This window comes from Pungitius pungitius, chromosome 3 (genome assembly GCF_949316345.1).
Source record: "Pungitius pungitius chromosome 3, fPunPun2.1, whole genome shotgun sequence".
Classification (NCBI taxonomy): domain Eukaryota; kingdom Metazoa; phylum Chordata; class Actinopteri; order Perciformes; family Gasterosteidae; genus Pungitius; species Pungitius pungitius.
In genome coordinates this window covers 6,918,410-6,946,234 of record NC_084902.1, presented here as the reverse complement: position 1 = coordinate 6,946,234, position 27,825 = coordinate 6,918,410, and the positions used below count along the sequence as shown (strand labels likewise).

Genomic DNA, 27,825 nt, shown 5'->3' with positions numbered 1-27,825 from the left:
TTCTGGGAGGAAAACTTCTAAATCACGCATAATTATCGACTGAGTAACAGCGTCCACAGCCACCCGCCCTTACAATACACATAATCATTATTCAAATTCTCCCACCCCACAACACCAAAGGCCAGATTCTCTACACCCGAAGATGCAGGGCCAAGGCTGGATTGGACGGCCGTGTTGGATTCAACGTTTTCGTTTAGGGAACAATCGGTATAAGAGTAGATATTCTCCAGGTAGCCATCGGGGAGCAACCGCACTGTCCCGTTCAGGAGCTCGACTAGAAGATTGTTATCATAAGAAGGAATCAAGAAAGCCTTATTCTTTTTAGAGCAGGTTGAATAAAAAAAGTAAGAAGAACTGCTTTACAGTGTAACTGAAAATTCTTATTCACAGTATTTTATCCAGTTACCTGAAATTAAGGGCCTAGATTGAACTGCAGACCTTTCAGATGGATTCAATGTGTGTGTCATCCACAAACACACACACACACACACACACACACACCAGGGAGTCTTTAATGGCTAACGGGCTGTTCACTCTGTCAATAAGATCCAGATGTGAGCTTGGTGGGAGAGGGTATAAAAATAGAGCGAGAGAGGTGAGGGAGACGGAAAGACGAAGGCCGAGACGGCTGAGAGAGAAGGAGACTGACGTAGGAACAAACAATGATCTCAGTGACAAAAGTTTGGGGCCGATTGTATGACAGCAGACAAACTAATGTGGTGAACAGAGAGGTGGGGAAAAGATGTAAACATGCTTTATTGTGCGGACATTTTCTCTCTCCTCCTCCTTCCTTCAGAAACACTGGCCCATCTGAGGTCACCGCATTCCTACGGCAACATACCCACACACACGGTTGCCAAGGGAGAAAATAATACACATAGGGGCAGCCATCATCTTTCCTAAGCCAAAAAAAAGGCTGCAGCTCCATCACTGTCTAACCTAAATACAGTGGCATACTGGTCTTTTAAAGCAGCGCAGCTCGCACTGTCTTTCTTCTCTGACAAACACATTAAGGGAGATGCAGGACGGAAATGTGTGTGTGTGTGTGTGTGTGTGTGTGTGGTCAAAAATGCCTCCCCCAAACCCACTTCCTGCCCTGCCCTCTCAATGGAGACAATTATGGTTCCTGCAAGTAGGAGAACACAGAAGAAACAGTTCCTTAAAAAGGCAGGATCCAAGTCGTTTTCACCTCTGCGCACATTTTTTAAATTAAAAGCCAATACCGCATGTTTTTCAAATTTAAAGAATAGGTTATTCAAGTCCGGATGAGGGAGCGCGGAGCTGAAGCCGTCTATTATAACAATGGCAGTTTTGCCTTATTATTACAAAGCAGAGACGGTGACATAGATCACAGGCTGGGTTTTAAAAAAAAGCCAACAATACGTTCTTCTTCCGAGACATAACTGTGTTGCTGCAACCGCTTTTCATTTCCAAAGAAATAGCGTCAAAAAGATGACATCCTGGCTCTTTAAATCTGCATATTTCGATGGCTGACATGAGAAAGGTCAATGGCCGCAGCGACCACCACTGCAGCTTCCCATGAAACGCTTCTCTGAGTAAGCGAACACATACGGATTCGGCTATCTCACGCTTGGATACCGGTTGAAAGGTGAAGTAAAACAAACTGTCAATCAGCTCCTTCATCAAGCTAAAGACAGGCCTGTTTCAATTGTAAACACTGGGTCAAAATGTAAACATGTTATAATGAGAAAATGCATGATTGAAACATTTTGACATTTTGAAAAACGATGGCTACAAGGACGCACAACTCTCTTCACGCCTCGGTTTAAAACGTCAAGGTCAGATTGTGAACTATTTTTAGGGAACATCTTATCGCGAGGGTTTGTTACGTTCAGCCTTTAATCACAACTTTGTAACTTCTCAGCGCGTCGTCTAAGCACCGAAATGATGAACTTCGGCTAAACAACGAGAATCCTTCGACCGGTTAAAAAGGCGGGAACGTTCAACACGTGGGTTTGGACATTTTACCACAAGCTTGTTTTTCTAGGGTCACAAATTGGCAAAAGATCCTCCTGTTTGTTTTTACACTGGAGATCATTTTTTTGGGTGGTTTTCTTCTAGTCTGACAACCTTTGAGTAAATAGGCGTTGTGACGTTTTTAATGCAAAAGGAATATCTGAAGCACGCTGTGTGAACCTCAAATAATTTACAATAACATTTCAGAACCACACAATCGAAATGCCAACTGCTGGTTAAAATGTTTGAAGGGGGGAAAGAGTCAAGGCCTAGTTGAAAATAAGAAGCCTATTGAGGAGTGAAGAAAGACTACATTGTTTCAGGAGACAGGACCGATTACCCACAAAACCCCTGGCTGTCATTGCGTGATGGGAGCTCTGTGTGAGCCCTTCAAACATACCTTTGGAGTCACACACACACACGCCTACACAAATGCTCGCACACACACCCCAAATCTCAAGATAAATGGCAGTCATCATCATTAACAATCATTATTGTCATAATGATTACTGCGGTTATATTTGGCAAGAAACAGCTGAGGGACAGCAGGTCTGCACACACACACACACACACACACACACACACACACACACACACACACCAAGTGTTACCCGGAAAGGTTTTAAATACTGCTGGTTCTGGTTCAAGTATTTCAAATAAACAGCATTTTTCATACCAAAAAGCCAAAACCTCCCGTCACACATTTAAGATGTTGTTGCAACAACAAGGGTTAAACTTGCAGGATTGATTAGTTTGGGGACCCAATTCCAAACTGGTGGCATTGGTGCATCCGTAAAGCTTCTCAAATCAAACTGTTTGCCTTTAGCCCCCCCCCCCCCCCCCCTCCCCTCCCCCCCCTCCAAGGGGAATATTCCCAATCCAACCACATGATCAATATTCCACAAAATAATAGAGTCCAACTACCCGAGACTCCACCATTCATCTGATTGTGCTTGTGAAATAAATCACTGTAAATGAAGTCTTTCCTGATTCTAAAATTCCCTTCATAAACCAACAGTGTTTCCCAGAACCGCTACCTAATCGCGTTTATAGGAGCTTTTAAAAGCGCCATTAGGGAAACACTTTTAAACGCACCCTTTAAAACTCGGCAACACTTTTGCTCGCCACGGGCAAACAAAACACTGAATTAGCAGAGAAAACACGAGAAACTGATATGTGCGACATTGTAAAAGCTTCTTATCACACATTTTCTCACAGTCACTGAAGCAAAGTTTAGTTCACAGACGACAACACTGATTAAACACGACAACACGCGCTTAAAAAGGTGTACGAACACAGTGCTGACATTTAGTTTAAGTAAAATAAGCACTGTAAAAATGATTCTTTCATGCATTAAGTCAGAAGCCCAAAATGTTGGGAACCACCATCAGTTTGTTTGCGTGAACTTGTTAAAAACTTGTACGAGCGGTAACGAGGGAAAGTGAACGTGTGAGGAACGCCGTGACAGAGTTAGGAGCACAATGAACGAAGTTGGAGCTAAAAGCTGCTTCGTATTTTCTAAATATTATTTGCCATCGTATTTATCCCCTTCACAATATAACACACACAGAAACACACACACACACACAAAGTTCTCTCGGTTGAGGTCAACATATTTTCAGGCTGACTCATAGTTTTGGGAGAACTCATCTAGAGACAAAATGTTTTACTGAAGTACAAAGGTCGTCGGCGGAGCCGAGTGATCGAGCCTCTCACCTGAGAGGGGGGGGTCGGGGGAGGGAAACTGGACTTTTGGAACTTAAAAAAAAAGATAATATAGTGCATGTTTATTGGTATAATGGTAATCATGTTAACAAAAAGAAAATTAGGGCTCAATTTTCAAAATCTGCTTAAATCTAAAAACAATCACAGGGAAAAATGTCACGTTGCAGGTGGTGTTTAGTGGGTAGAATTGAACAAAGCTGTTCCAGTGTTGTCATGCCACAAAGGGTCTGTACAGCGACGAAAGTATGTTTCACACTGTTGTGAACTCAAACATCCACGTCCCCCTACATGCACGCACTACCTGGTAAAGTTCTATGCTTTGTTCAGGCATGCAGAACATTATTCTATGCAAATGTTACCTGATTTAATGCTGCTGCGAATATGCAATGCCCCACTTTCTGTGGAGCACCAGAGACTAAAGAAAGTAGACAAAAAATGGCTTTGTTTAATTTTCCCTTCTGCTTACAAACCTTGCACTCCTGGAGACAAAATTCTAGACAAAGATCTACAGTGATGCCATCTCTGTACTGTGGATGATCTAATGACCCCATGGAGGTGCGTCCAGATGATGTCCACATGATGGGGTGATGTCACTGTGAAGCTAACACGACGACAGCTAAACAATAGAGTTTATCCAACCTCGGCAACACGCTCACCCACATACAACGTCCATACACATAAAATGAACCGAGGTGACACAAACTACGTCCACCTGCCTGCGAGCCGGCTTTGTCCTTCGCTGCTCGCGCGTCTCTCCTCCAATGGTCCTCCTCTCCCTGCGCCTTAATCCGGGATCCCAGCAGCCACTCGGGAGCGACGCTCCGACACTTCCGGCTTCTCCCGTTCCCATTTTGATGGGACTTTCTCAGCTGGCAGCTCGAGCACGATCCGAACCGGCGGACGGATGCCATGAGAGAGACGAGCGAGAAGGTGAGAGAGATGCCGAGGACGGAAAGAGAGAAGGGACGAAGAAGCAGAAGACTTTCTACCGTCATGTTCCTCTGGATGACAAAAAGAGAAGTGACGGAATTATGGAGCCCAGCGGCCCGGTCCACCCACGGACCCGGGCCTAAAACCCCCAGTTCTACCCGTGTGCGTGTGTCCGACCACGCCGCGGACTATGCTGTGCTACGCGTCGCACTGGACACACACACAGTCGTACCATTGTGTGAGTGACGCGTCCACGGCAATGGGTGCTGTGAGAGATATGCGCATACTGAAAACCCCACTAGCATAGACATTAATGGTAATGGCAGTTTAGCCTTTCCACTGCTTTTTGCGCGTGTGTGTGTGTGTGTGACAAAGGCCTGAATACCGCTATATAAACGATTTTCTGTGTATCTAGAACAGTTGGTACATTCAAAGCAATTCAACAAAACAATATGCAGATCGCAATGAATGCCCTGACTGTTCATAAAGTGAACTGTGATAACAAGTTGTCGTTAGGCAATCAGATATTGGGGAACAATTAAAAACCAGAAAGTAAATGTTGCAGTTTTTCACAAAGTCATACTTCAAGATCCAAGTACATTTCATTCACTTGATGAAGAAGCCTTTTTGTACAGCCAAACCAGCTTCACTGGCTAACAGCTAGCAACTAGCTTGTCAAGGTGGCGTGGGATGATAATAGTGCATTTCATTAATTAATGTCTGCTCACCAGACTATTAAATTAAATGCGGCGAAGCCAATTCTTGTCCGAGTTGTTGTCTCTCAACTTCTTCTGGAGTGAATTTTCGGTGGCGTGATAAATATTTAGTGTCGTTTTTTTTCCCTCTTTTTTTGGAAGAAACCAATTAGCAGCAGCTGTAATTTAAACCCGAGGGGATTTCACTTGGCAGCCAATAGTGCAGCCTTGCATTAGGCAAGTCATCAACAAAATACTCACATTCGACATCTATGTGCCATGCTGTATCCATGGAACAAACACACACAAATGGTCCAAGATGACCCAATCTTTAAAGAAGCATGAGAACCATGTGAAACCCTTATTCATCATGCATTATCTAGGTCACACACACACACACACACTTCAGTATGTAGAAATGTGTCTGAGCACAAAATAAAAGCTGAAATTGCAGCTGTGCTAGAAAGTGCTGTTTCAGAGGAGGTTTTTCCTTACATAAGCAAGCTGCTCTGTAATTACACTGGGTGGATCCACACAGGCCGGGAGAGTTGGAAAGATCCAGTCTGGAGGGCAGCGACGGGGACAAGAGATGAGGATAACAAAGAGGCAAAGGCGGCTGAAGAGGTGCCCGCTCCTCACGCGTCCCACTGCCATGCCTCTCCACTGGCGAGCCGCACGACCCTTATAAGGGAGCGGCAGCCATTTTCAAGGCATCGCAACTGTCACCAAGAGAAGGGCGAGCGCGTCCAGCACGGCTTCCCCGCAGGGAGGCTTTCCAACGGTTAGAAACCACACTCAGGTCTCATGTGATTGGTTTGCAGTGACACTGCATGTCAGTTGAGTTTGGTTTGCATGTTTTTTTTGTTTTTTTTAAAGGCTCATAAAAGAAGAAGAAAGAAAAGAACTGCAGGAATATACGGCTCGTAACCCCTTTAAACCAAATCTAGTCTTTAGTTATAGATTAAACAAAATTATTTTCCATGTGGTGATTAATTAGATTTGAGAGGTGGGGGTAAGGTGGATTTGGTAACTTTTGCACAGAGCCAGGCTAGCAGTTCCCCCTGTTTCAGGTCTTTATGCTAAGCTAAGCTAATGAGCTAACGGTAAACAAGTCTCATGCTCCTACAAGTTGTAAAAATGTGATGGAGTCATGGGTAGATGCAGCGGTTGACAGTGAAAAGTGTGTTACAAGAACCACTATACTGGAGTCTTCCTCAGCAATACGCTTTTGAGACACACACACACACACACACACACACCAAATTGGTAACAGCTATCTATCAAAATCAAAATTACTGCGGTAAACCCCCCCCCTAAGCAAATAGGTCTATTATTAAATCAACCCCACACACATTCACTCTTACTCAAAGGAACACAAAACATTTTTGTTGTGCCTGCCCCAAAAGCAATATTGTGTGTGTGAGAGAATGAGAGACAGGCAAAATATTTTGCATGCGAGTAGAGGACAAGATGGCCGGGGGGGTAGGAGACGTTCTCTCTTTCTCTCTCTCTCTCCAAAGTTCTCTCAATAAAAACATTAAAATGACAAAAGGCTCGTTTAGTCCGGTGTCCTCAACGAGTGAGATCTGAACGCCACACCATTCTTGCGTTTTCCATGAAGCATTTTAGGCACATTTTGTCCACCTCGCCCGACCGGAAGTAAAAAAACTCTAAAAAGGTCTCCAACCGGAGGTCGTGGCAGAAAGATATCCGCCACGCGGCCGTTTGATCCCCTCAGTCACGGCGTCCTTCAACCACATCCGAATCCTTTTATCTCACCTTCACCTTTACCCCGCTCAGCACGGTGCACTTTTTTTGGACGTCACTAAACCTGGAATGACCTTCAGGCCCCCCGACACCTGCACTAAATCCTTTATGTGCGCGACCATGAAATGGGTCTTTGAACTTCACCTTCAAAAATTGGTGTTCAAAGGAGCACGTCATTGGATAAGCTCATCCCCCAAACACTTTTAAGATGCATTTTGATTACACCACAGGGTTCTATTAACATTTCACTTTTTTTTTTGCGAAGGATGATTTAAGAAATTGTAAATCCTCCTTTAGAAAAAAAGCTGTTTTTGATTACTTTCTGTATAATAATATTGAGCATGATTTGGTTTAGCAACCAGTTTACCAGTGATATATTAAATAAATTATATAAGAAATAATCCCCAAACTTCCATATTCTAAAAAGGCCGTTTCGCATCTCAGTGTTTTCAAATGTAAGCCAAGAGCAAATTAGCTCAGTGCGTCAGTATTTTATACCTTTCCTGCTCCTCTCCGGCACAACTACATCTGCAGAGGAGTGCGGATTGTAACAGGAGGGAACGAGAAGGGGAAAAATGATTTGATTCCACGTGGGTGGCCTGATAAAACAAAGTCAGTCATAAATCTGAAGCTATAAACACTGAGCTTTTAGACCTAATCCAAGCAGAAAGAGCCCAAACCAACCTTTCAGTTTCCCCTTCTCTTTTTCCCCCCACCTTTTATGAAGGAAGACAGAGTGTGATGTGTAGACAGCTGCCATTTGTACGGGTCAAGGCAGAAACACATTTTGACCATTCTTTAAATTATGTTTACTTGTTCCAATGTTGACATTGAGGTGGTAGAAATGTTGCAGATTAGACTGTTTTTTGTCAATTCTTCCCAATCAAATAAAGATCCCGAAAAAGTATATTGTTTTCACAGCAATTATCCAACAATAAAATATGGCCAGTAGTGCATGACACACAAGCATCTTTGTGACTCCCTGGGAGTCCTCGGCTGTTTTTGGGGGGAGTAGCTGTTACGCAACAAGCCGTAAAGACGGGCTTCATTCCTGCTGGAAGTGAACAATACACAAACAGTAGCAGAAACACTTTGAGAGATGATCCATTAATCAGACACATATGGGCCAACTTTATAAAGTGTAGGGCGGTTGAGATGTCGATTGTGTACACATAATGCACCTGTGTTGCAACTAAAACAACAGCCTTCTACCTCTCATTCCTCCAACCACCCTCTTATATTCTACAGCTCTCTCTCTCTGTGTGTGTGTTCGTTTTTTTTTTAGCCGGCAAGCGTTCTCTTCCAGCCCTCTTTTATTGTCTCGGTCCATGTCTCTCTCTCTCTCTCTCTACCTGACATTTGGCACAGCCGCCTGCCTCATACCAAGACACACTGTATGACCTCACTTGACTGCAATGTTCCAGAGACGCAAGAGAGACAGCAAAGAGCAGAAATAGAGAACTTGTTGGGAGGAATGCTGAAGAATTTGGACACATGGAGATGGGGCACGAGCTGAAAATGCTACATGTTGATGGTCATTTGGACTAATGTTTTAGACCACAGATGTCGACTGGCCCAACATCTGGAGCGACGCATAATGAGCAAAAGTAAATGTGAAAAAGATCAAATTAATTTTGATGCTGCAATGAGCGCACCGTGCTGAGGGTGAAACAAGCCACACTCAAGTCTCCAGAAAAGGAAAAAGCTCTTACACGCTTCTTTCTTTCACCCTTTTTCTTTCTTTCTGAGAACTTCTCTGTGCTCCATTTTAGTTTGGCACAGTTGTGATTACATTCAGTCCAAATCGCTCACACACACACACACACACACACACACTTGTTGGCCAAACTCGGGTCTACAAAAGGTTTAAACAAGCCATTGATATATTCCATGAAAACAATATGTGCACACACACACACACACACACAGGAGAAAATAGAGGAAACCAGTTTATAATATATACACACATGCACACACAGGCCGGTAATTCTGGACATCCTCAAACACTTCAGTAACCACAACAACTTCCCATTTCCCTAAACCCATTTCCTGCATGGTGAATTCAGTTGCCAGCTACTGCTACTGTCTCTACGGCAACCAGGAAGCCCAATGGATCAGAGGGTTGAACAATCTACACTAATAAATAATAAGGCGCTAGATGAAATGAATATAATATGTCTTTTCTGTCCCGAGTCCAGGGTGGTCAGCCCAGTGTCGTTTTTACTTTCTCCACCTATTCAGAATAACACTCACCACTGAATATTTACCAACTTGGCTTTCAGGCAAAGACCCCCCAGGAGAGGCAACGCGTGTATGGCAATGAATAACACAGACATTGAAACTGAGACGGACGCACCCATCTCCCGCCGTGCACCGTTACACAAGCGACTAGCCAGCTTCAAATCAACACACTTTACAAAATAAAACGTTTAGTTTCTTGAAATCTTATTTTTTTATCCAAGTTTCTAGTACATTGTAAATGTATCATATACTTATTCTACCTTGTAGGTTTCAATAACATGAATTTATTGTCAGTAGTTTTTTGGAGTAGAAATCCTAATTATAATGATTTTTGGTTAAATGCCAAATCAGTTTTATTGCTATTGCATAAACAGGCCAGAGGCCTCCCAATGGTCACACACACAGTTTGATATATTCCTGCTCTACGATTCTGGCACAGATATTGGATGAAACAAGTAAATAAAAACAGACACCCACGGAGCAGACCTCGGTCTACTCCTTCATGCCCTTTGTTGGAGATTTGTTTAATCAAACTAATAACATCCTCTGATGTTTGTTTAACACTGTTCAGTCTTTTATGGCTTCTGTATTGCAGTTCTGATTCTAAATGCACTCGAAAATGTACCATACAGGTCCTGAATCACATCACCTCATGAAAAGCACAGGCGCACACGTACTCTTTTCGGTGGAGCTCTGCAACCAAAACAAGAAGCCGACTGTACAGGGAAATATTATGGGCTGTTTTTTAAGACCAATGGTCGAAAAATATCAAAAGATAGTTTTTTTTCCATTTTTAAAACAAATATCCCACCATGTTTGAAACTTATGGCCCCTTTGTCTATTGTTCAAGTTCAAACCGAATTCAAAACTATGAATCATTAGTTTTTTAAGATTCAAAGACACAATGCAACAAGAGAGTATTGAACATGCCAACTTGCCAACTTGCCACCCGAGTACACACACACACACACACAGCATTGAAACTGGTAAAGTGGACTCACCACTTTTGGCTTGGTCCTCTGTGGCGTAGCTGCGGATGCAGTGTCCTCTGTGCTCTTCTTCTGTGCCCCAGCTTCTGCAGTTCCAGTGGCACTGGTCTCGCTGGGCCCCTCGGAAGGCAACACAGAAGCTTCTGCTCCGTCCCTGGCTGCCGGAGGAGGCCCCGGGCCCTCAGCAGCGCTCAGTTCCAGAATATATTTCTGGGTCACGGCCTCCAGAGATGGGGCCTCATCTCCTGGAGGTTTACCTGAGGTCGGAGGCTCTGCAGTGGGTGCGACTGAGAGGGAGGCCACTTCCTTCAGTGGCTGGAGATGTGGCGGCGGGGAGATGGGGAGGAAGGCGGCAGGTTCGCTGGCATGGCGGACATGCTTGGATCTCGTTTTGGCTTTGGATTGGAGAGGAGGGAGGGGAGGGGTGAGGTCGGTTTGGCGGCCGTGGTCCTCCTGCTCCTCCGAGCCCCGTTCTGAGGACTCAAAAGGTTCCTCGTGAGGTGAAAACTGAGCCGGCCTATTTGGACGCTTTCTGGTGGGCCGACGAACCATTCTGGGGGACAGAACCTCAGCCAGCTTGAGGTTGAAGTTAAACTGCTGCACCTCCGTCTCTTCCTCACCGTGGTCTATTAAATCATCATCATCCTCATGGTTGTCAGACAGAAGCGTGGATTCCGACTGGGAACGAGCTTTGTCGTTTTTAATGACCGGCTGTGTCAGCAGTGTGTGTTTAGGCTTCACCTCTGGCTTCCATAGTTCCTCTCTCTGCTCACTCAGGATGGGCTCGCTGCTGGAAGGTGGGATCTGACCAGGCTGATCCAGCTCACTGATTGGCTTGGTGCTGCCGGTCTGACATTTAAATTGAGGGTCATTCTGGGAAAGTAAAGGGGCATCGCTTCGGCGACTGGGGTCACTGAACGACTTCTTCTTGGGATATTTGCCATTGCCGTGGTCGTCCGCCATCAGTCTGTCCATGGCGCCGGGCTCAGCCACGATGCTCCTGATCACCCCGCTGTAGTCATGAATGGCATCATCCCGTAGGAGCCCGCCATCACTGTACACTGACAGGTCACTGGCAGCACTGCCTTTATACTCTGACGAGGTGGCGACAGCCGTGGCCTCTGGAGCACCACCCCCACCTTTGACGGACAGGGATCCTAACAGATTGCTGTCCACGGAGGAAAAAGTGTTATTCCCTTCATCTGTCGCGGGGCAGTGCCGCTGAGGCATCGGGTCACTGAGAGAGCGGTAGACTGTGGACTCCCCATTTCCAACAGCTGCCATTGTTGACTCTGCATTGCTGCCGTTACTGGAATCCGAGCCTGTGTTGTTGATACCAGACGGGGAGAACTTGCGCCTTCGTCGGTTGGAACTGGGTGTTGCTGGCGCTTCGAGTCCCCCTCCTGCGGCGCCAGCCGACCTCTGCGACGCAGCGGCGTTGATCTCTTCACGGGCAGCGTCGACATTATTGATACCGGAGGTGGCGCTCGGCTCCACGATGACACGGTCACTCTCGGCCATGCGGGGAGGATGGGGCTCAGCGGGGGGTACGTCGACTTTGTTTAGACGATTTGTACAATTCACGCTATTCTCGGTTACCTCTCGTCTTTCCTGCATAAACCTCTCAGCCTGATGGAGAGCCGATTGCTTCCATACAGTAACTGGCTGCCCGAGCACATCTGTGGCAATTCGTGACCCCAAATTAACCCCCGCTGAGCCCAGGAATGACCTCTCAGAGGGGTCACTTGGGCCCGTCTCTGGCTCTGTCACAATCCCTTCATCTGTTAAACTAGACTCATGGCCTGAAAGTTCATCCACCGAGCGGTCGTAGAACACGCTTTCCTCCGAGTGGCCCTTCAGTAAGGCTCTCTCAGTCTCTCCGCTCTGTCTCCTTTCCGTCTCCCTGTACTCTGTGCCCCTGCTGTTGAGCTTCTCCAACTGTATACTTTGTCCATCCCTCTTGCTCCTCTCCCTCTCCCCGTTCTCTCTCTCCCTCGCATGTTTATCCCTGTCTTTTGTGTTGTCAAAGTCATCCCCTTGATCCTTCCTGGCCTGATCCTCAACAATCACTCCTCCTTTCTCCTTTTCCTCATTGGTTTTCTTGACCTGGAAACACTCATCTTCCAGACCACCGTCAGTTCTTTTCATGTCTACATCATTATCATCATCATCATCTTCTCTAGTACTCATCTGGCAGATATCTCGAATGACCTGCCTGGCTTCCTGCACGTACCTCTCCTGCAATGGAGTCGGCATCCTTTCCTCGTCGTCATTATCAAATCCATAATCCCTCATTCTTTGTCGTCTCCCAACCCTAAAATCCCCCCCATCACTTTCTACTTCCCTCTCCGACACCAACACCCTCCCTCTGTCATCCTCTCCATCCAAATCCAGCTGCTGCTCAGAAGAGCTCCTCTTTGCGGCGCCGGCTGTCAAGTAACACCTCACTGCTGCAGTGGGTTTGTCCGAACAAGTGAAGGACTTTGCACGCCGCAAGGTGGCAGTTAGGTCTTTCAGTGACGGCCGACAACCAGAAGGTAGCGGATTACTGCCTTGATTGCGTGAACCCATCCTGTACACTGGGGACCCATTGGAGGCCCAGGATTTATCTCCACTTATTTTTCTCACCTTGAGCTCCGACAGGTCAGATTTCAGAAAGCTTAAGAGAGACATAGTTTCTGAGGCGATATCAGGGTTGGACATGGATATTTGATTTTTCTTATTATCAACATCCACACCTTTTGCTCTGCTTGATGTCGTATTCTCACCAACCCCGACTGCTGTTGGTGCCCCACCTTCTCTGGCAAGCGCACTAGATGAGGCGGTGACTGTAGACACAATCTTAGGGCGCAGAGAGGTACGGGAGAAGTTATCCCCATGGCCAAAGCTTGGGGAGCGGTACATGGTAAAATTCCCATGGTATGTTTTGCTCAGCATAGACGAGGATGCAGTTCTGCTAGTATTACCTCCTGCACGGTTGGCGCAGCCAGCCTGGTCCTCCTCCTTCAGAGTCTCAGTGCTGGAGTATCGACTGCTGCTAAGTGAACCACCAGGACTGGACAAAAAAGGGGGAATATTGACCTTTGACACTCGCGCTACACCAGGAAGTGTCGTGGATGTCGCAGGTGAGGAGAGGCGTTCCCATTGCTGCACCCTGGCTCTGTTACTGCTGGGTTCTCTTACGGAGCGGCTCCGACATACAGTTCCTGCCAATTCACCTCCGGTCGTTTGCTGGTGTTGCCTCTCTAGATGCTCCATTGTCACAGTCGTGTCCCTGTCGCTGTCTTCTGACTCGCCATCGCGATCGTCGCAATCATCGCGGCCCGTTGCAAAAGCAGCTCCACTGACCTTCTTCTTCTTCCTCAGCGAGCGGCGGCGTACGGCCTCTCGGCTGTGGGGACCTATTGAACCAGGGCTGTCCTCCTCACTGCCTGAGGACCTACCGATGCCCTTAGCGCCCCACCAGCCATTTTTATTACGGGGGAAATAGCTACCTCCACGCTCGGTGGTGCCCCGTTCCCCTGCCCTGTAGGAGATGGAAGGAGCCGGGACAGAAGGAACACTCCAACTGCCTCCACCACAGCCCCCTCCTCCTCCTCCTCTTCTTCTCCTAGTGTGATCCTCCTCTTCGTCTCCAGAGCTAAACCTCCAGCGGGACCGGAGAGGAGAAACAACTCTTGCTGGGGCTCTTACCTCCGCGGTGGGAGGTACAGTACAGGAGGAGGTAATGGCTTTATCTGGACGTGGAGCATGGGAGGGGGTGGGGGCTGGAGCTCTAGAGGAGCTATGCGAGGAATGTAAACTATCCCTGGGCAGCCCGACCCCCTGTCTGTCCCTTCTCTCCCTCACTGTTGGCCGCTGAATAGAGGAGGAGCAGGAGGAGGTGTCGAAGCTCTCCGTCTGACTCCGAGACAAAGTAGCAGGGGGTTGAAGGTCAGGGCCGGGGTCAGATGTCGGCCCCGTCGTCCTGAGGGACTTGGGGGCAGCCTCTGACTCGGTGCGGGGACTGTGAGATCTGTATGGAGACGGGTTAATCCTCTGGAAGTGTCCACCTCCGGTGCAACTACTGCCGCTTTGGAAAGTATTTACGCCAGAAACTTTAGTGTTATTGGAACTTTGTTTCTCTACGGCTGCCTCCTCCTCATTTGAGTGCAGCTGGTGGTCGGTTTTGGAGCAAAAGTCCATACCTTCATAAAAGTTCTGTTTTACGCTGTTGCCTTCTCTGATTTGAGCTCCAACTATGCATTTGTCATGCAAAGCAAGAACATTGCCCTCATTAGCAGAGCTGCAAGGCGAGAGTTTGTCACTTCTATCCGAGAGAAAGGCGCTCTCACTGGAGCTGAGCTCATGCAAATGTCCTCTGCTGACTGCTTTTAAATTCTCAAAGGAGTCAGCCTTGTGCTTTGTGTCGTCACTCTCATCGAAAAGTTGTCTGATTTTGGTGACACTGGGCCACTTGTCAGAGTGCAGGGGAATAAAGTCGCCGTGGTGTGTGAAGCCATGACTTCTGTGAGATTTACAGGCTGGGGGAACCCCTCGAATAGTAACATCCTCTTCCTCATCTGTAGTCACAGTCTTTGTAGGATCAGAGGGACATGCATTAACACGAGAATAATCTATCTTACCAGAGTTGCTGTCGGCGGATAAACGTTTAAAATTCCACCGCTCACTCCTCTGCTCAGAGTCCGACTCGGTTTCGGAGTGAAACTTTTGCACTTTGTTGTCCGTCTGTGACTCTGCTGCAGTAGTAGTTCTATCACTGCGCCGGATACATCCACCACCACCACCACTGTCCTGGTGAAAAGATTTACGACACGGGGACCGGTCTCTGGTGGGGCCCGTTGGCCGGGGAAGAGTGCCGCTCCCCGGCGTCACCGCTGCGCCGTCTCCGGGGGAAGCAGTGCGCGTCCCGGCGGCGGAGCTGCTGCTGCTGAACCTCTCGGTGAGCTGTCGGATGGAGGGGGAAATAGAGGAGAAAGGAGCAGAGGAGTTTCTCTTCGGATCTGCGGTCGGGAGGCCGGCGGTGGTGGCGGTCGAAGATATTTTGGAAACTTTTCTGGACACGCTGACATTACGCGTCGCCAAAGGCTGTTCTGCTTTGCTGGGCTCCGGGGGAAGGGCGACACCAGCCGCCTCCAAATCCTCTGGATTGTGCTGCTGGTCTTCAGTCCTGCTGGCGCTCCAGGACCCCAGCTTTTTGAAAGAAACGCTGCGATAGACGGGCGCATTCTTCCTCCCTCTCGCTGCCATTGTTCATGCCTTTCTTTGTTAGATTTTCACGCACACATTTTTCTTTCTTTTTTTTTTTTTTTTAGCTCCACGGGTGTTACGGATCCAAGCACCTTTTTGGAGTTGCAGTCGGTTTTTTCTTCCCCCCCCCCTTCCCTCTCTCACACACACACGCAGCCTAACGGCGTGAATGTAACAACAACGACTCGTTGAGAACGTGTGTTTGCAAGCACTGATAACAAAGTGAGTCAAGTGGTAATCCGTCCATCGAGGAACGACGAGAGGGCCGCTCTGCTATCAAAACTTACATGTTGTCGATTTCCCGAAACCGCATCCGTGCGAGGAGGAAAGCTCTCACAGTTTAGTTTAGTTGGCCCAAAACTTCCCAACCTGTCCACAAGCACAACCATCCATTGTGAATCCCTTAAGGTTTCCAAACTTTAGCCCCCTCGGCTGCACAGGCCCGACGCATCATCCACTTCCAATCCCCCCCCCCCCACACAACTGTTGGCGGATTCCTTATTTTGGCATGATTTGGTTTTCCGTGACTTATGTTGTTTTTTGCATGTTAATGCCTGAGATAGGGCAGAGGGGGTGGGCGGGACTAGGGGTATAGGGGCTGTCATAGCCCCCCTCAGGGATTGAGAGGAAAAGCTTTTTTTTTCCTTCTGTTTTTTTTTGGGGGGGGGGGGGGATACAGGACAGATAGAATGGACAAACGAGGTGTAATTATAGCCCTTTGCTTGCGAAAGACTAACTACTCAAAGAAACATTTTGGACCTGTTGCATTTTTGTAAATGATATCAATAGGAATGTATCACTTATTTCCAAGATACAATAAAGACCTTTTTGTCTCTTTAGAGTTAAACGCCCTTTTCCTCCTTTCTACATTAGAAACAAATGCCCAATGACTGCCGTGGCGCTTCTCGTGGGGCCGTCCGGTTAACAGGTCCTTTTGTCCCAGAGAGGACCTGTGTGTCTCATTCCCTCAGAGAGGGCCAGCTGCTGACTGCAGCGCCCTCTACAGTCTGACCTGTTCAACGACAGGTCACTGCGGCGGACCACTCACTCACGTGCTCTACTCACACACAATGCGTGTTTATACAATAAAATGTCACTTTGTCTGAATGAAGAAGTAGGCATTCGTAATTTAGTACTTTTTTTTTTAATGATTTTTTTTAGTTGTTACGAAAACATCCAAAACATACTTAACATCTCAAAGGGGCTGCATGGTAAGAAAATATGGATATGTATACATCATACATACTTTTTTGCATTAACATTTCATATCTACATAACTAAAATAAAAATCTATTCTATTCTCTGTGATGTATTTACAAAAAATAAAAAATCTTCAAAATAATACTGAATGACACAAATATATTGGCACAGTGTATTGCAAGTATTCAAATATTTTTAAACTGACTAAACGCAGGTTTTAGATGGATTTGGAGAAAATCATAAAAACGAATTAATTATTTACCCAAACAAACACACATAAATACAAATACTAGAACTATGCATTCACATTTTGCCGAAGCCTGAACCTACAGTATATTACTACAATAGTGAGCGTGCATGCTGTGCACATACATGCACACGTTAAGAAGTCTGCAACATTTGTATTACTCCTCCTACCTCCTATTGTGGGAAAAGTTCTGCTTGCATTTGAAATGCACAAAATGCACGCGTTTACATTTAACCAAAACACACAATATATTCCCTCATGAGTGCAAAACTCAAACCATGATTGCAACTTGGATCTGTGTGTTTAAAGGTTGCCTACAATGTTGTCAGTTACAGTCGATTCAGAGCGATTTAAAGGTTAGCAAGTCAAATGCATAAGAAATCAACAATCAATTAAGATATCATCTGAATTTTGATACCAAATGGTGCCTAATCTTATCCAAGACATAGATACAATAAATCCATTGTTTTCTTCACAGTGTCCAAAAGTAATTACGAATGACCATTCACAAACTCAGTAACTGTTTACAGTGCACATTTAGAAGGTATCCACTTAGAGCTATCAAAACAGCACTGTGTACTAAACAGTTCACACATACTCTAGTGTGCCACCTTAAGTACACAGAGATCCTTTTCATAAACGTCTCTTCTCCAATATCTATTAGATCACTTACACTAACACACCTAAGTTCCATCAGCAGAGGCTGTTATTTCATGGAGAGGGAACCTGTACCAACAGGAAGTGGCTGATCCTATAAGTAACCCTGACCTAAAACAGCATTTTTAAGTATCTAATGCGTCCAAAACACAACTCTGTTGAAGATACGTGCGGTTTATGTGCAGCACCCTGGAATCGCAGTAAGTGCCACAAGCGGAACGCGCGGCGATTGCCCTTACGGCTGATGACCATTCCACGCTGAACGTTTAAGAGGCGACCACCCCCCCCGCTTCGCATTTCAAGCGGCCCTCCTCGCGTCCCAGTGCCTCGACACGCTCGAGCCCTCCAGAGGAAGGTCGCTTTGTTGCCCTGCGTGGTCCGTTAAAAGCATCAGGGACTGACATTCGAACGCGCCACAAGGAAACTCTGCCAAAAAGTCCACGTGCCGCCTCGCAGCCTCCTCTGTAGAAAGCAGCCTTTCAGAGGCGCGGCTGGCGGGACGTGATCCCGGCGCGGGGGCGACTCACGCGCCGCTCCCCTTGTCCCTGCGGGTGGTGACTCGGACCATGAAGCGCCTGGTGCTGCGGCGGTAGCGCGGCTGGGTGAAGTAGAACAGAATGGGGTCCAGGAAGCTGTTCATGCTGGCGAACGGCCGGGTCCACTTGTAGATGACGGAGAACAGGTTCCGCGTCTCGCAGGGCACGGCGGGCAGAGTGCGCACCACCAGGTACACGGTCTTGGTGAGGTGGAACGGCAGGAAGCTGATGCAGAACACTGCCGCCACCACGATGATCATCCTCACCGCCTGGTCCCGCTTCTCCCCGGTCGCCATGGAGACGCCCCGGTACGTCACCGGGCGGCAGAGGATGCGGGCCATCCGGCAGTAGCACACCATCACGCCGATGAACGGCAGCAGGAAGCCGAGGCAGGTCAGAGCCATGCCGTACGGGTAGTAGTCCAGGGAGCTCTTGGGCGTGCTCAGGTCGTAACACACCGTGCGGTTCCGCTGGGTCCCCGTCGCGGCAAAGTGGAACGTGGGCGCGCACAGGACGACCACCACCAGCCACACGCCGCCGCAGACACACCACGCCAGCCTGCGACCGCCTTGCCTGGGCCACATGGCCATGGGATGGCAAATGCCCACGTAGCGTTGCACACTGATGCAGGTGAGGAAGAGGATGCTGCCGTGCAGGTTACTAAAAAAACAGAGAAAAGAAAATACTGTTCAGTCAAATCTCAAATCATGCCGTATTAGTCTATAAGTGTTACAACAACAACAACAAAAAGAAAAGATTATTAGCCAATAGTCGTCATCTCACCTGTAGAACTGAAACCTGACCAGTTTGCAGGTAAACTCCCCAAAGGGCCAGTGGTCATGGCTGCCGTAGTTGTAGATGAGCAAGGGCAGCGACGTCACGTACAGGAAGTCGGCTATGGCCAAGTTGAGCATGTAGATGTTGCTTTTGGACACATTGGGCCGAGTCCTCCATATCTTCAGTATGACGGCCGCGTTGAGAGGAAGCCCGAGCAGGAAGACCAAAGTGTACACGATAGGGAGTAATATGCGTTTGAAGTCCTCGTTGTAGGTGCAGCGAAGGGCGGCGGACGCGCTGACGTTGGCCACGAAGCCGCCGGCCGCGTACGGCTCCGGGGGCCACGCGCTGCTGGAGAAGGAGTCCGGAGGGAAGGAGTCCGAGACGAGAGTTTCGTTCAGGGAGGAGTCCGCCATCTTTACTTCCTATAAGGGGAGACATGGAGAGAGACGGGGTGCAAAAGGTTTTTGACTGGAATGAAACCAGAGTGATGATGTGCAATTGCACAAATGGAAGCGATTTGGCCGATCTGACTGAAGTCTATGAAGTTCAGAAGATAAAAACATGAATTTAATCAATTATACCCGAAGTGAAAGTGTATTTATTTATTAATGCAGATCAACATTGCTACAATGGAAGAACTAAACATGAAGGTAAACCAGATTTAGCATTAAGCTGTTGGATTTATATTAAACATACGTGGATATGCAGACAAAATGAATGTTTTTTTTTCACAAGGTATATTTAAGTGTCGTAAACCTAGGCAGAGCGTGAGGTTCTCCACCAGAGGGCACAAGAGAACACAACTTGTGCCATCAACATCTGCATCAATGTGACACTGGGATTTTCCATTGATCATAATTTTACTGGAGTTAACGTATACAACCAGTAGCAGTGAACTGTGGTGAGCGTAGATAAGGTCTGTAATGTAGTAAATCTAGTAAAAACAATTGTACCCCCTCATTGAGTAAAATGATTGCTGCATTAACATGTGGTGCATTCTATTGAAAAAACTATAAAGCATGCATTTCTTGATATGGCGCCGGATAGCGTGACCTTGACCGGTGTTCCCCACCAAAGGAAGAAGGAGCCATTTGTGATTTACTGAATGATTTGATCTCCCCGGGGCCTCTGAACAGTATTCTAGAGATCATATCAGAATAAACTGGCCACCTGTGATTGTTGTTTCACTGGCCGACCTCCTGTAAAACCACAAGTAGCGTCCCAGACAGCGTGTTAGAGAATGATAACCACGATAACCTGAAATCCCTCCGACCCGTTTTAACAAATGGGAGCCGGACAGCTTACAAGTTACGAAACGAAAAGCCGCCGCCGACTGTCTGGTCTCCCGCTCAGGGCCCCGCTGTCTGGAGCAGGCCGTCACAGGCGGAGATCAATCAACCCCCTCAATTACTGCTCCCAGCGCTAACATCCATCATGTGGCTCTGCTTCACGGCAGCGCGTGGTCGTAAGGGCTTGGCTTAAGCCCCCTTCGCATAGTCCTCTCAGACGGTGACTCACTCACAAAACAAATGTCTTGGTTGTTTTGTTTTTTTAGAAAAATGAAACTGCGAGTCTGTATGTGTTGTGTGTATGTTTTACTTTAGCTCCTCTGTGCGTGTGTGTGTGTGTGTGGGTGGGTGGGTGCGTAAACGGTTTGTTGTGAGCAACAGTGACGCATGATTTCATAATTCCTGCCAGAGTAAATGAAGGAGAGAAGGGAGGGCGAGGGAGCGGACCATAAAAGATCCAATGAGCGGCGGCGGCGAGGAACAACAAAGGCTTCCGACTGTGCACTGCGGCCAGCGCTATCTGCCAATGACTCACTTCCAGCGAGGTTCAAATTTTTTATTTTTTTCTATTTGAGGACGTGCCTTTATCAAGAAAGGCCTTGAAGACAAATGCCTCGGACACTTCAAGGCCCGTTGACAGTCACCCGAAGCCTCCTGAAGACACTGCCATTCAGAAAGGGATTCCTGATCCACTCTGTGAATCACACTGCAGTGAATGCAGCATATTCAAGGACGTAAGGGGGCTCTTGTAATAACTCAAGTGGCCTCTTGTGGTCAGCTTTCGTGATCAGGCCCGGCTTTAGTGGGCTAACCGGGCCGAACCTGCGGGGATGGAGTGTACCGAAGAAGACAAGTCGAGTTCTTAAATTCCTAGCAAGTGTCTCATTGTGAAAGAGTATGTTTGGAGTTAATTATATTATAGTTATATCTGTTCCTGAGGGCTGGACCGATTGGAGGGAAAAAGTTACGTGCTGAGTTAGGCTACATGTTGGTAGGATGCCGAAGGCATATGGATAATTTCCGACCGGCAGAGATACCATACAAGCTCACGTGTACTTTTTCTGTCCACACCCTCGTTGAAAGTAACTTAAGTCATGGAATAAATGAGGGAAGCGAGTCGGATAACAGTAACAAGCTGCCACAGGAAAACCTCCATTTCCATTTCTGGGAAATATGTTGGCAGTTGTCACATCTGTTGTTACAACAATTGCATTAATAAAACATAATGGAAGTAAATGCATCGTTTTATTTACACGTCACAAACACATCAAGATGCCCACACGATCTGCTGCAGATAATCACCCGTCACTGTGGGACGATGTTCACGTAGAAATAACGATATACGTTCACCTTTTGAAAGTTGATGTCTGGACATGTCGGTGCTCCTGACAAAATAAAATACCGTTGATGTGTGGATTTAATGATAAATGAATACAAGTCAGGGCTCCTGAAAAACAAGCTGTGCAGCTTTTTTCTGCCCAGATAGTAGTAATCTTCCAGAAAGAAGTATTCTGAAAGCTGTTAGTGACGCCATCTTTGTTCTCAATTAAGAATGAAAACCTTTTCTATACACTGGTTATGAATGGAGATTCCTTAGTAAACTATCATTTACACTTATCTGAGAAGGAAAGGTGCAGTAAATGCTCAGAAAATGCAAAGACAGCACTACTGTATAGGGTTGGTGTACCGGTACTATAAAGGTACCGCGGTACCCTCACGTTCAAAACGGTACGGTTCTGACTATTTTCAGTACCGGTACTTTATTAAAAAAGCGCACTCAGAGCGCACTCACGCATTGACTGGGTGGGCGGGGCTTCCAGCTCACATGCAACAGGCAGCCGTCACTCACAGGGTCATCTCAGGGTCATCTCAGGGGAGCCGTTGCCGACCGTCTTCGGCTTGTTGAAAGATTTTTTTTAATCATTTTTTTGGTCTCAAAAAGAGGAAATATCTGGGTAAAAGAGGATGTCTGCTCGGTCTTGTGTTGCATTTGCTGATGTTTGACTGACTGAAAGTTGTTGTCAAGCTAACACAGCTACAGGGCTCCAATCTCACAGTGTCCCCGTGTGACACACGCTTTTGCATCTCGCGCTAAAAACACAATCTTTAATGTACCCAACGCACATAGCTTTAGTTTTTTTTCCACCTCAAACACATCTGTAAAATGATGTAATTCATACTTATGGAATAACGATGTAGTCATATAGTCAGATACGGACAATAGGCCTACATAGCCGTGTATAATCAATGCTATCATTTTACCATGTCGTTTTCATTAATATCTTGCTGTGGGTTAACACTAATATGAATGACATCTGTTAAGTGTGTAAAAAGCTGGGCAGGAACAAGCTGGTAAAAAGGGAACCTTACAGATGTTTTCCAGTATCTTCTTTGTGGTATTTGTATCAAAAAGTATCAAGTATCAAAATATTTTGCCGGGTATAGTATTGAAGTCAGAATTTTGGTATCGGGACAACCCTACTACTGTACATGCAACCGATTAAAGATGACCTATAAACTGCCTGGCAACAAATATAGCCATGGGTGTGGCTTGTTTCCATAGATGCAGTCATCAATTTATTTGAATTTATTTCGAAATAACATATCGTTCTGTATCTGTATTTTTCATTTATTTGCAAAAAAACGGGTAAAAAGTGACGGCGGAACAATTATACAAGGTTGCCAATTTGAAAAGGTCTGAATGTATGTTTAAATCAGACAACTTTTTAAATGCTTCTGTTCTCAATGGAGTTCGGATCGACCGGAGTTGGGCTTTGCTACCTTTGTAGCTTAATATATGCGTAAAGGGCGTTTATTCGCTTCTTTTCAGTGCATTTATACGAACTTAATTACTTCCAAAATGACGCTTTGCGCGAGGTGGGCGCGCGGCATTGGTTCAACATTTCGTCCCGTCAAAAAAAGGAGCCTTGGAGAATGCGGGCATCGATCCCGCTACCTCTCGCATGCTAAGCGAGCGCTCTACCATTTGAGCTAATTCCCCTGCGCTACACAGGGCGGGGAAAAAGATTAAAATAGTAGCTCCACCGATCCCTATCAGGGACCCTCATGGCCGACGCTCTGCTTATCTGTCACTCTCTTTTTAACACATGCCTCGACTGGAGAGGAATGGTGCTGCACACTTTCTGCCCCTCGGACCTCCCAAGAGGCAGAGCTGTGGGAATGGCAGGATCATTTATATAACACCGGACTGTGACCGGAACTCAACCAATGGTCAAAGTAAATGAATAATGGCCTTTCATTCATCTGGTAGAATCACACACAGCTCCAAATTAATGCTTACGCTGCTCTGCGTCTGATGGAGATATGATTAAAGAAATGTATGCAAACATTTTAAAGCAATAAACAGATGAAAGAGTGAAGAAATCCTCAAATTTGAGCACCTGATCCTTTTTACTCAATGTGAACTATTGATTGACTTTTTTTTTGCCACTTTTATTAGCGCCGGCAGTGACTCTTGTCTCTGCAACACAGATGGGTGCCCTGTGAATGAACTAAATGGAGCCGATAATGCATGATGTGCAGAGAGACACTTCACTAATGATCCTAGCTAATATGGTGCAGGCTAAAACAAGTCGATCCATCCTGAGAACAGACTCCGTAGGGTCATTACCCAAGACCAAATCAGCTGCACCATAAACGGACTCATGGGTGATGAAGAAGGCTGGTGTTCAAAAGAGCCACACACACACACACACCTAAAAAACAACTTCAAACCCTCATAGAGCTCAGACCGTCCCCCACATGCAAAGCTGCAAACGCATCTGAGCTAATCCTCGGCATTCCAGGGCTGAGCTTTCTCTGAAAAAGGATGTGTACACACCGATTGTTTGATTCCCACCGAGACACTGCAGAGGTTTTCCAAAAGGCACAAATATGGACTGAAGACGGAAAAATCTTTTCTTGCAAAGACAAACCAAGAGCCAGTTTACTTTTACTACTACACACACACAGACATGGCTGCGAGGTGACAGCACACAGATCCTCTGTCGGTTACTCATAGCCAGAAACGTGTCGGTGCGAGTCCTCTGTGAGGATTTGGACCGAGCATTTCATCAGGCGTGTCCGGGCCAAAGGGCCTCGTGGAGCGCTTTGCCACACACTGGGGAAGTGAACACACATCTGATGGAACAAATCAATGCAGCGAGACGGGACAGTATAGAGCATCACTCATTTCTGGTCTGGGTGGCACAGAGGGGAGGGGAGTGTAGGGGGGGGGGAGGGATATTTATTTGATTTTTTATTTACGACCAGCTATCCAGCTGTGTCTCAATGTTCAGCTTTGTGGTGAAAGCCTTTGCAAAGAAAACTGCTAAACGCACACGTCATTTCTTATTCTCATTTCGTATTCGGCAGGATTTTGTCAGCTTGCTTCCAGACTTTTGTGTTATCATCCGTCGTCTCCAATTTGTTCGGCAGGTTCAAAATGGTGCGGTATACCTGGCATCCCAGCCACCAACATGAATCACAATAACTGTGATGAGAAAGTGCAAATGGAATACCTAAAGCAGAGCAGGATTTAGGAGATGTCTGGTAAGAAATGTGTCCAAAAAGAGACACACAAAAAGGATAACTGGACCTTCTCTTATTTCCTTTGCACCTCTCTGTCTTAAGAACAACAAGGGCCCACTAATGATGATCTCGTTGTTCCCCCGAGGGACCGTAATGGTTATTTATTGTTTTTAATGTTGATAGAAAAACATGTTTTTACCAAACACAAGCTGATACGCACCTTTGGGGAAGCCAAAAAGCTTAACAGAGTGGCAACTATGGCATTTGGCCCGTGCCCTGTGGTGGATGTCGTCATGGGGTTGTGGTGCCGAGGCCATGTGACTGCAGAGTCATTCAACTTTAAAGAGGGGACAAAAACATCGGCCTGATCCCCCCCCCCCACGCAATGTGACCCTGACACTCTGCAGCTCTCGCTCAGGCAAGAGAAGTCACGTTCATCTCGGGTCATTCACATTAAAACTTGGCTGAGGCCCCGGAGGGGGGGGGGGGGGGGGGGGTGAGATACACATAACCTCTTCCTGCAGAGAGCTTTGGTCGCCACCCAAACATTCCTGGTTATTACGTCTGTGACGCTACAGATTTTGTTTTTTACTAGAATTGGGTACAAAGTTGTGTTGTGTGAGTTTTCAACACACTCCTCATTCACCGGGTGTCATTAACAGCAGACATGACGATGACATGTGCAAGTAAAAAGGGAAGCAATTTTAGCACTAAAGCAAATAACCAAATTGCACAACTTAATGGGAAGTCATGTTCTTCAAGGCTTTTCTCCCACACAATTAGCAAGTAAATTCAGAAGAAATAACATTTGTCAAGGATATTAAACTTGGATAACATAATTTAGAACTAGAATCATCTTGTATAAGATGCATAGAATCCTCTAACGCTGTAACACTAAAAAAAAATAAGAATATGAACCAACTCATGAGATTATTGCAATTTCCTCCAGAGACGTCAACAAGTAACGCGCCTCCTCGGGCGGAAACGTGCGGCATCAGTGGAAGTGTGATAAGAGGACTTTGTGGACTTTGCTTTGCACCTTGAGGCGAATCGTTTGATTCAGGCCGTTCCGCGAAGAGCTTCTCGGCAGGGTCACCGTGCGCAGTGCGCAGTGCGCAGCTCGTTGGCCCGGGGCAGCTTAATGCCTTGCCCCGGGGCACTGCGGCTCTGGTTCGTTTTGATTCGCCGGGTGTTTGGTGCGAGCTCACCGGCCGAGACGTTCCCGCACCTCGACACATCCATGTTTGTTTGTCTGACTCTTTCTATTGCCAGAAAAGTCTTGTTGATTTTTGTGTATCTGGTTAAAATCAAGTTACAACGAAAGCACAAAGCGCGCCGAGAAGCTCACGCGGACGGACACCTTGTGGAGCTGTGACACGATCCACGCCAAACGGAACTAGTCCGATCGCTGCGTGTGTTTCTCTCCTTCCTTCAAACACCTCACATCACTCTGAACAAACAAACACGCACTTACCGTGAGCGACGGCGAGACAAATAAATAGTTGGCCACATCAACAAGTGGACGCCATCGGGGCCGCGCTGCTAACTCTCTGCAGCGAGTGGGACCCGCGTGGGGAGGAGGGCGGCGTGGATGGGGGTAGGGGGTCTTCTGTCACGGAGCCCGGTTAGAAGTGTCTTTCTGCAGAAGCGAGATAAACCTGCCACGAAGTCGATCCGGCTGCTGCACGCTGCCGCGCGAGCGCGACGGGGCCGTGCACGCGCAATAGGTGGGTGTCGCGCCAAGTGAAGGATCTTTCTTTTCACTTGAACTACACCTGTTTATAAACTGAATCGTAACAGCTCGAAATGTGAGGGGGGGGATCTGTTTAGGCTTATGGTAGGAATCTCTATCTTCCCAAAACCATAAAAGATAATATATGATCTATTATCGTTATTCACATTTCCAAAACGTCACGTGATTAACTGTAAGTTTAGCAACACTATGTAAGCTTCATGGTTATTAGGATGACTCACGTGTTGAATTCAAGGGTTGACATTGCTTCAACAAGTGGCTTAGTAGTGCAACATGGAAATCTTTAATCCTTTTGGCAAGTGGTCTTTTTTTTACAAACAGGGACATTCTTTAGGGTTGCATTCATGATGAGGTCACCATTTAAAATGGGAATTGGTGCAACTGGAGTCTCGACTCATTGGGATTTTACGACGCATTTATTGTTCTCGTATTTGATTTATGAACATTACTGTTTCCTGCTCAGCATCCGGTCTCCAACGCGTTGTATAATCAGCCCATCTGATGAAGTTTACTTGCCACATAACAAGAGACATGTGGTGGAAATCCCACACCAACAACACTATTCACCACAAAGCACCAATAGCTGAGTGAAACCCATGAATAGCTTTGGTTGAACAAAAGGATTTGACCTAAAGTCCAGATTTGCATTCAACTGACATTAATTCTCTTCAACATTGTTTATTAACAAACTATCAGATGGAAGTGTACTATTTGGAGCAGAACTGTCTGTTCTCATTAAAAAAAAAAGAACAGATTGCTCTATGATTGATTCGTTATGTATAAAAGCACCATAACATTGTGGCTCAGACATCATGTGGATTGAATCTATTGTCGCTGAAAAAAAAAAAATCCTCCTCAAAAAGTCCAAGTTGGGAGTCAGTGGTCGTGAGAAGGAGACAAACAACTGTTGTGTTTATGGAGCTTTAGTGTCCACTGGAAGAAGCCACAGCTGGGACACGGAAGTTAAACAAGAACAGTGAAAATCAGACGCTCGGACGGAATTAATGTGCACGAGGACGTTTGGTTGTTACAAACAACTAAAACATCTGCACATAGAAATGTACTGAATCTTGAAAAGGTCCTTCACAGGTACAAAGATAATAACAACCTAACCAAAATATGGATTACATGGACAACTGATGAATTAACGTAAGAGGATGAAGTCAGTCAAATCCTTGGATTTATAAACAGCCAAATGATGGTGAAACAGTGACATGTGGAGACATGGAAGTAAGTTCATTTCCCTTCAGAAACTAGTT

At 46.5% G+C, this 27,825-nt stretch overlaps 2 protein-coding genes and 1 non-coding gene across 3 annotated transcripts in view; all 3 read right to left on the bottom strand.

The window, feature by feature from the left end:
* Nucleotides 1-16,086, bottom strand: part of LOC119210051 (rho guanine nucleotide exchange factor 17-like) — a 44,669-nt gene extending 28,583 nt beyond the window's left edge. Inside the window, exon 1 of the mRNA XM_037459659.2 lies at nt 10,337-16,086. Within this exon, the coding sequence (XP_037315556.2) occupies nt 10,337-15,574 (5,238 nt within the window). The 5' untranslated portion in view covers nt 15,575-16,086. The remainder of the gene's footprint in view (nt 1-10,336) is intronic.
* A 613-nt stretch (nt 16,087-16,699) lies between these two features.
* LOC119221960 (P2Y purinoceptor 3) lies at nt 16,700-26,479 on the bottom strand. The gene is made up of 3 exons (XM_037478227.2): nt 26,288-26,479; nt 18,998-19,416; nt 16,700-18,874 (listed from the first exon to the last, which is right to left on the bottom strand). The coding sequence occupies exons 2-3, from the start codon at nt 19,405-19,407 to the stop codon at nt 18,202-18,204; spliced, it is 1,083 nt and encodes a 360-aa protein (XP_037334124.2). The 5' UTR covers nt 19,408-19,416; nt 26,288-26,479; the 3' UTR covers nt 16,700-18,201.
* trnaa-agc (transfer RNA alanine (anticodon AGC)) lies at nt 23,212-23,284 on the bottom strand. Its single transcript has one exon. It is a non-coding gene; the product is annotated as a tRNA-Ala (tRNA).
* Nucleotides 26,480-27,825: the final 1,346 nt, after the last annotated feature.